Source organism: Coffea arabica, chromosome 3c, assembly GCF_036785885.1.
Source record: "Coffea arabica cultivar ET-39 chromosome 3c, Coffea Arabica ET-39 HiFi, whole genome shotgun sequence".
In the NCBI taxonomy this organism is placed as follows: domain Eukaryota; kingdom Viridiplantae; phylum Streptophyta; class Magnoliopsida; order Gentianales; family Rubiaceae; genus Coffea; species Coffea arabica.
The window spans coordinates 19901690-19908412 of record NC_092314.1 but is presented as its reverse complement, the minus strand read 5'-3'; the positions used below and the strand labels follow the sequence as shown (position 1 = coordinate 19908412).

General features: G+C 37.2%; 1 protein-coding gene across 2 annotated transcripts; it reads left to right on the top strand.

The window, feature by feature from the left end:
• The first annotated feature begins 238 nt into the window (after positions 1–238).
• Positions 239–5705, top strand: LOC113734870 (uncharacterized). 2 transcript variants are annotated; one of them, XM_072082504.1, is made up of 8 exons: positions 239–457; positions 1501–2676; positions 2766–2863; positions 2966–3172; positions 3273–3365; positions 3450–3554; positions 3640–3967; positions 5416–5705. In XM_072082504.1, exons 2-7 carry the CDS (start codon positions 2610–2612, stop codon positions 3949–3951), a joined length of 882 nt encoding a protein of 293 aa, XP_071938605.1. In that variant the 5' UTR covers positions 239–457; positions 1501–2609; the 3' UTR covers positions 3952–3967; positions 5416–5705. The 2 variants fall into 2 exon arrangements, with proteins under 2 accessions (XP_071938605.1, XP_027117432.2); XM_027261631.2 differs by lacking the exon at positions 3273–3365.
• The last annotated feature ends 1018 nt before the right edge of the window (positions 5706–6723 follow it).

Here is a 6723-nt window from a genome sequence, read left to right as displayed (position 1 = left end):
ACCTGAAAAAAAAAATTTTACCAGGGAAAAAAAAAAAGAAAAAAGATGTATGAAGCTAAAGGCGTGAATCCTGGAATCTCAAAGACGTGTTTAGATGCCAAAAAAAAAAGAGTGCCAGTCTGAAATCTGAAAGAGGCGCGAGGCGTGTGGCTGAAATCTCTACAAAACGACGTCGTTTTTGGTTGTTCACAGACAAACAAAAGTCTCGCCGCTTCTCTCTTTCAACACTTAGACAAATTTCATTCTCAGTCTTTCCTTCCTATAGTGAACACCGAAAAACTCTGGACCTCAAACACCTTCTGCTTCCGCAAAATGCTCCTCTAAAGCACCATTGACAAGTGCCAATCTTCAGGTCAAGCTCGCCGAAGAAGCGAAGTCAGAACACTTCCAAGCTCCCTCCTCGTTCCGCGACTTCAATTTAGACTTTTCTCCGACCCCCTCTTCAGCTAATTGTGCGGTATGTGTTTTTTTTTTTTTTTTTTTTTTGCTTTCAAAAGCTGGTCAGCCTTCTATTGTAAAGACTAATTTATGAACTAGATTGTTAATTAGCAGTGGGGAAGGTAATACTCTTGGCCAAATCGCATCCGAAACACTTGCGATCTGGAGTATGAACAGTGTTAGGGATGGTCAGAACCGGCTTTCTTTGAGGAGCTATGAAATGCGAACATTTTTTGACTGCATTAATTTGGTTGGATGAAAGAGAAATTAAACAATTTGTCGTGCCATTTAATTGCTTCCTTAAGGGGAAGAGAACTTGACTGATTTGCCTAATTTATTTGGCTGTTTTAAATGTAATTTACTCTCTGGTTCTCTCTCTCTCTCTCTCTGGTAATCAAGCATGCACTTTACTAGAATTTTGCACGTTTGGGAACTGGCCAGAAAACTGTTTTGGGGTTTCAATTGCCGTTAACATGTTGTTGTGCAATGTGTGTTTAGTCATACAATGGTTAATCTTTTGTAATAGTTAAGATTTTCATATATGTATTCCCCCTTTGTTCTTCATTTCCTTGCCATTTTCGAACCTACATTTTAATTTTCCCCTGTTTTTGTTAGCTCATTATCCAATGGCTTTTGTCCTGCCCCCGAAAGGCTTCATTTCCTTGCCATTTTCCGAGGCAATTTGGGCTTCTGAAATGTTGCATTTTCAGTTTGTATCTTGAGAAATTTCTGTGTACGGATGAGGAAATCATGGATTTAGGCCACCCGGAGGGGGTTGTAATTGATTTAGGCCAACATTTTTTAGTTGTTCTTTTTCTCCTGTTATTCGTTTGTGATTAGTGAATCTTCCAAAAGGGGAGGGGTTTGACTTGGTCTCAAATGGCTGATGATAACTTGCAGCTACTAATTTTTATCATTGATGTTCCAATACACTGCCTTATTAAATGCTGCATTCACTCTTGGCATGGAATCAGTTTGAAAGCTAGTTTTCAGGGTACCTTGTGGAGTTAATTTGAATGACCTTGACTAAACATGCTGTTTTGTTCTTTAATTGCTTTTCAGTGCCTCATGCTGGGTTTGGCTTAGGTTTTGAAAGGTTAGTGCAATTTGCAACTGGTACTGATAATATAAGAGATGCAATACCTTTCCCACGAACGCCTGGATCTGCTGAATTTTAGTGTCGCCGACTTCAGAGATGCAGTAATTTTGATTCAGCCTTGGTAGTCGGTACCCATCAAGGCTTATCCTCCTGAGTTTGGCATTGTATTTTGATTAGAAGATTCAAGTTCAGATTCGAACGGTAAAAAATTTTGTTTCGAGTAGTTAGCAATTTGTTACACAGGGTTCATAACATAGTATATGCGATACCTGTCATTCATAATTAGCTTTTTCCATTTGGAGGGGAGAGATATTGATAGATCAATCATTTGTTTAAATTTGATCATCACCTGTGTCTTTTATTACATGGATAAGTCAGATGCTGTAGTTGAATTTATTCCAGTGCCTTATATTGGTGTTTCTTTGTTAGATTTGGTGTCTGCTTCACTCTGGTTACAATTCCTATTAGTGTTTTGACGTATTGTTTGGGAACCCAAAATGTTGCTAGAGCTATTAATAACTGGTACTCTGCTGTCTAAAATAACTGAGTTGATTGAATTGAATGAAGCACGTGCTGTCTTTTCCTTGCAGCTTTTAGGTCTGTTGAGTAATCTCTGATCATTCTGCATTGAAGAAGCTGACTCTTATTCATGAGGATTTTGGAGTCAATTGATTGATTAATCTTGAAAGGAGTCTTCTTTCAATTTCTTACCTTTTTCAAACTCTGATAACTCATAAATGTTCTTATTTGTACCTGTACTATTTAAATAGAATACTTCTTATCCAGTTCTATATTAATCCTTGTTATAATCCTAGAGACCTAGTTCAACCCATAAACCTGATATTAACGTGTTTAAAAATGCATGACTTTTCCAATTATTCCTGGAGTTCCAGGCACAATTCAAGATGATTTTACCCGTCCTCAATCCAAGCCTCCTATCTTTCATTTTTGTTATCAAGATGTTAGAATGCCAGCGAACAGAAATTTTGCTTTTTCTTTAGACCTTTTGGGTTTATATGGCTGTAAAGAATGGTTTATTCTTTCCCCCATAGGACCAAAAAAATAAAAAGAAATGGTTATTAAAACTTTTGGAGCCACTGGAGAAAGCCATTGTTTCGTAAAAATTGCAAAGACTAAAGGTAAATCCAAAATTTTTTACAATGTATGATAAAAGTTCTCTAGTTTATATATATAATACATTCAGCGGTGGTTATCTTTCATTTCACAGAAGGGGGTTGTGTTGTTAGGAAGGCTGCTAGGCTTAATGTTCCAAAGTGGTCCCATCTCAATCCCGGTGACCGAGAAGGCATATACAGCACGGTTACGGTATTTGTTGTCCTGCTAATACTCTAATTTCATCCAGAAAGTATGAGAGATTTTACTGCTTTAGATTTGCTTGGTTTTAAGTAGATTGCACTGTTATTGTAGGATGACTTTCGATTTCCAGAGCACATCACCTCAAAAACTGCTATTAATAAGCAGTTAAACATACAATATCGAAACCATCGATATCGGCTTCACAAGTATTTCCAGAGTTTTGAATCAAGGCAAGAAGCATTGAGGCAAGTTCCTGAAGGTGTGAGTGAAGAAGATTGGAAGTGGCTGGTCAGCTACTTTGAAAATGATGAATTTAAGGTTAGCTTGTCAAAATAACCTATCCTTTTATTCAATTTCAGATTTCACTTCACAAATTTGCTAATCTTTGTCAGTTAAAATTTTCACTAATTTGTGGCAGAAAATTAGTGAACGTAACAAGCAAAATCGTGCCAAAAATGACTGCTACACTACTGTTGGCACAAAATCGCTTGCAAGAGTTGTTGAGAAAAAGGTAATCTGAAACCCAGCCAACAGTTGTACATGTACATCCTTTTTGTCATATGACTGAAAATGAAAAAATTGAAAATTTGGACAGAAAAGGAAAGAAGATGTCGAGCTTTCAGAGATAGACATGTTTGAGTTAAGTCGAAAGTCAAAGAAGTCAGGGGGGCTGGTAAATGACAAAGCAAAAGAGACCTTGGTGAGCTGTTTCACTTGGATAATGGATTTTTAAATTATTGACATCCATTCCAGCTACATAATGATCATATTTTTTACTTGCCTAGGACAAAATGAGGGAATTGCAGGCTACAACTTCAATGACTAGCAAGGAAATATGCGAGCAAGAACTTGGTTACGTACCTGGACACATCCGCGGTCGTAGTGCAACCAAGAAGCAAGCTGCTGAGGTAGAACGCTGGAGGCATGAGATTGAGGACAGCCGAAAAAGAGCAGATGAAGCAGAAAAACGAGCTGCAGAAGTAACTCAACAATTCACTGCTCAGCAAGAGTTGATTAAGACCTTGCAACAGCAACAAACAGAAACAAGAAGCCTGTATGATGAGTTAACTAACCAGCTGAAAGACTTGCGCAAATAAGCAACTTCTGTGTCAGGTATAAATAAATTGTTTGCTCTTCATTTTTAATACAATTGGGTTGTTTGATGTCAATTTAGTTGCTTGATGGCACTTGAAATCTGGTTCCACCAAATCTGATTCCTGTTTAATGCAATTGAGTTGCTTGAGGCTGATTTAGGTGCTTGAAATCTTGTTCATGTTTAATTACAGCCATTGAGGTGCTGGATGTTGCAACCAAAACTTTAGTGTTTTTAAAGCAAATGTGTTTGAACGTTGGGATCTATTCCACTTTTTTCTTTGTCGAACTCATCTAAATTTTTCTGTATCAGAATTTTTTTTTTGTGCTAAGGAAAAAGAGGCACCTGTGATTGTGTGTGTGTGTGTGTTTTTTTTTTCTTGATATACTGTGTGGTTTACGATCATCTAGGCTCTCAATGATTTTCAAGCGGATAGACCAGCTATGATTGTAAACCTGTAAAGCAAGCAGGCTACTAGTCCTGTTGGAGTGTCTAACCTGGATAGTGAACATGTTCTTGTTAATAGAGATTAAGGAGTTTTGATGTGCACATAATATCCAATGTAAACTAGAAAGTTCTCTTAGAACTCTTGAATGTGGTTCAGTTGTACTCCACCACATTGGAGCTTTCTTGAAACAAAAAATATGGCGGATTGGGCTAAATGAATATATGCATTTGCTTAGTTGATCCTTTCTTTTGGTGGCGTTTTTGGTGTTTTGTGTGTTTTGGTGGGGGGCAATGTAGATTTACATAGTAAAGCAAAGCCTATACTAGATACAAGTAGATCAGCAAAAACACTTCTGGGACAGGTCCCATTCCAGAGCTAATTTCCAAGGTTACTGTGTTAGTGGAATCTTCCACCAAGCTACTACCACATGTTGTATCTCATCCACAATTAATGGACCTCATAATACTGACAGCTGAAGTCGCCTGAGCTCTGAAGAAAATCTTTCAATAAATAATAAACTTTGCACCCCTAAATCAATTGTCATTCCATTTTTTAAGTGATCCACCCTAAAAAAAAGTTGGTTTTTTAGCTTCCTGTTTCATCTGTGATCAAGAATAGTTAAAAGTTTGAGGTTCGGACATGCTCTTCATGAAAATGCAGAATAATAATCACAACAATGTTGTTTGATTTATACTTTGGGTAACTTTCGAGACTTTATAGTTGTACAAAGTTTAATAGTGCCTTTATCAAGCTACGCTTTTATTCTTGGTCCACAAGAAAGATTCAATAGAGAAATAGATTAGTTGTATACTTTCGTAGTACGCAATTAACTGTCAATGGTTTGTTCTTGCTTACTATTCAATATATATAATTTCACTTTATTTTTGTGTTAAGCAATTTACTTAGATTGCTATAATTTCAAATTAGAGTGACATTAGTTTTTATAATATGGTGCCTATCTAGAAGTGTAGTTCCAGTTTTAACACCAGTGCTCATTGCTTCAATTTTGGTAACGTGTAGGTTCTAACACGATTCCCAAGAAGAAGAAGCCAGTCATTGCTGTGAAGATGGTTTTTGAATTGAAGACTACAAGGCCTATCGTGCTCATGTTTTGTTCTAGATGGGAATCGTGCTCATATTTTTGTATAGAACTTTACTACTCTCTATTGTGGATGGGAAATCACTAGTACTGTAACTGAATGGCTTATTTTGGATGGTGCATGGTTTATGACTCATTTGAGGCAACATTTATATATATATGTATTTGGGTTGATCTTCTATTGGAAATGAATGTTGGTTTTCTTTTCGTATGTTGGTTTTTTTTTTCTCCTTGCTACTCAATGAACGTTTTGTGATTGTTGGCAGCTATATTGCGTAATTAACATTAGCTTATTGCTTTTTACAAAAAAATAAATGACAATAAAAAAGTTGTCACTGCCAACAAGTTTTACTAGTGACACTAGAAAGTTGTCACTTTTTATGGATGGAAAACAATGACAACAAAAGTCGTCACTGAACGGAAGCATAATGTGACAACTCCAAGGGTTGACTATGACAAGAATTTAGCCAGCTTAGTGACAATAAAAGTCGTCACACAATGTACAACAATGAGTGACGACAAGAGTCATCACAAAAGCGAAATCGTTTGTGACGACTTTCAACAGTCGTCACATGGACCCCCTTTTGTGACATAGAACTAGTGACAGCTCTGTGACAGCAGTAAAAGTCGTCACTGACTTTTTTTGTGACGACTTCTGAATTTTTAGTGACGACTTTCGCCTGTCACAGAAACGCAATTTTCTTGTAGTGTGTAAAACTTGAACTCTTAAAATGAGCGAATGTAAAAGTTCATAAAAAGAAACAATAACACGACAAGTAATAACCATTTCAAAGTATAAGGATACGGATGGCTCTCAAGAGCCAAATTCCCGTTGCTTCACCGGAGTTTGATCAAGTAGTAGTTGACACTTCATCAACTTTCAAATAAAGTAACCAGTCCAGTAGAGCACCACTTAATTACAATCTCCGTCCACCATTCAAACCCCCTACCAGGCCCAAAATCCTCAATAAACATGGGTGGTAATACTCGAGCATACCTAATAGTCGAGGAGATAACACTCCACTCGCCAAAACAAGAGACCCAGGGTTTGTTACTTAATCGACCAAGCCCTTGTCGGCTCGACTCGAGTAACCAGCCACACTGTTTCTGGAATTTCAGAGAGTGCGCACATCGTAAACAAGTATATCAAGTCAATGGCACTAAATAAACAAGTATATATCACATTACGGCAAGTGCGATAAAGTACACCTTTATCCGACCAGACCAAT

What these genes read in the sequence shown, in the direction of transcription:
- LOC113734870 (XM_072082504.1), top strand. Translation starts at nt 2,610, where the DNA reads ATGGTTATTAAAACTTTTGGAGCCACTGGAGAAAGCCATTGTTTCGTA. An exon ending in AAAAATTGCAAAGACTAAAG is followed by an intron (nt 2,677 to 2,765) that starts GTAAATCCAAAA and finishes TTCATTTCACAG; the next exon opens with AAGGGGGTTGTGTTGTTAGG. An exon ending in CAAGAGTTGTTGAGAAAAAG is followed by an intron (nt 3,366 to 3,449) that starts GTAATCTGAAAC and finishes AAATTTGGACAG; the next exon opens with AAAAGGAAAGAAGATGTCGA.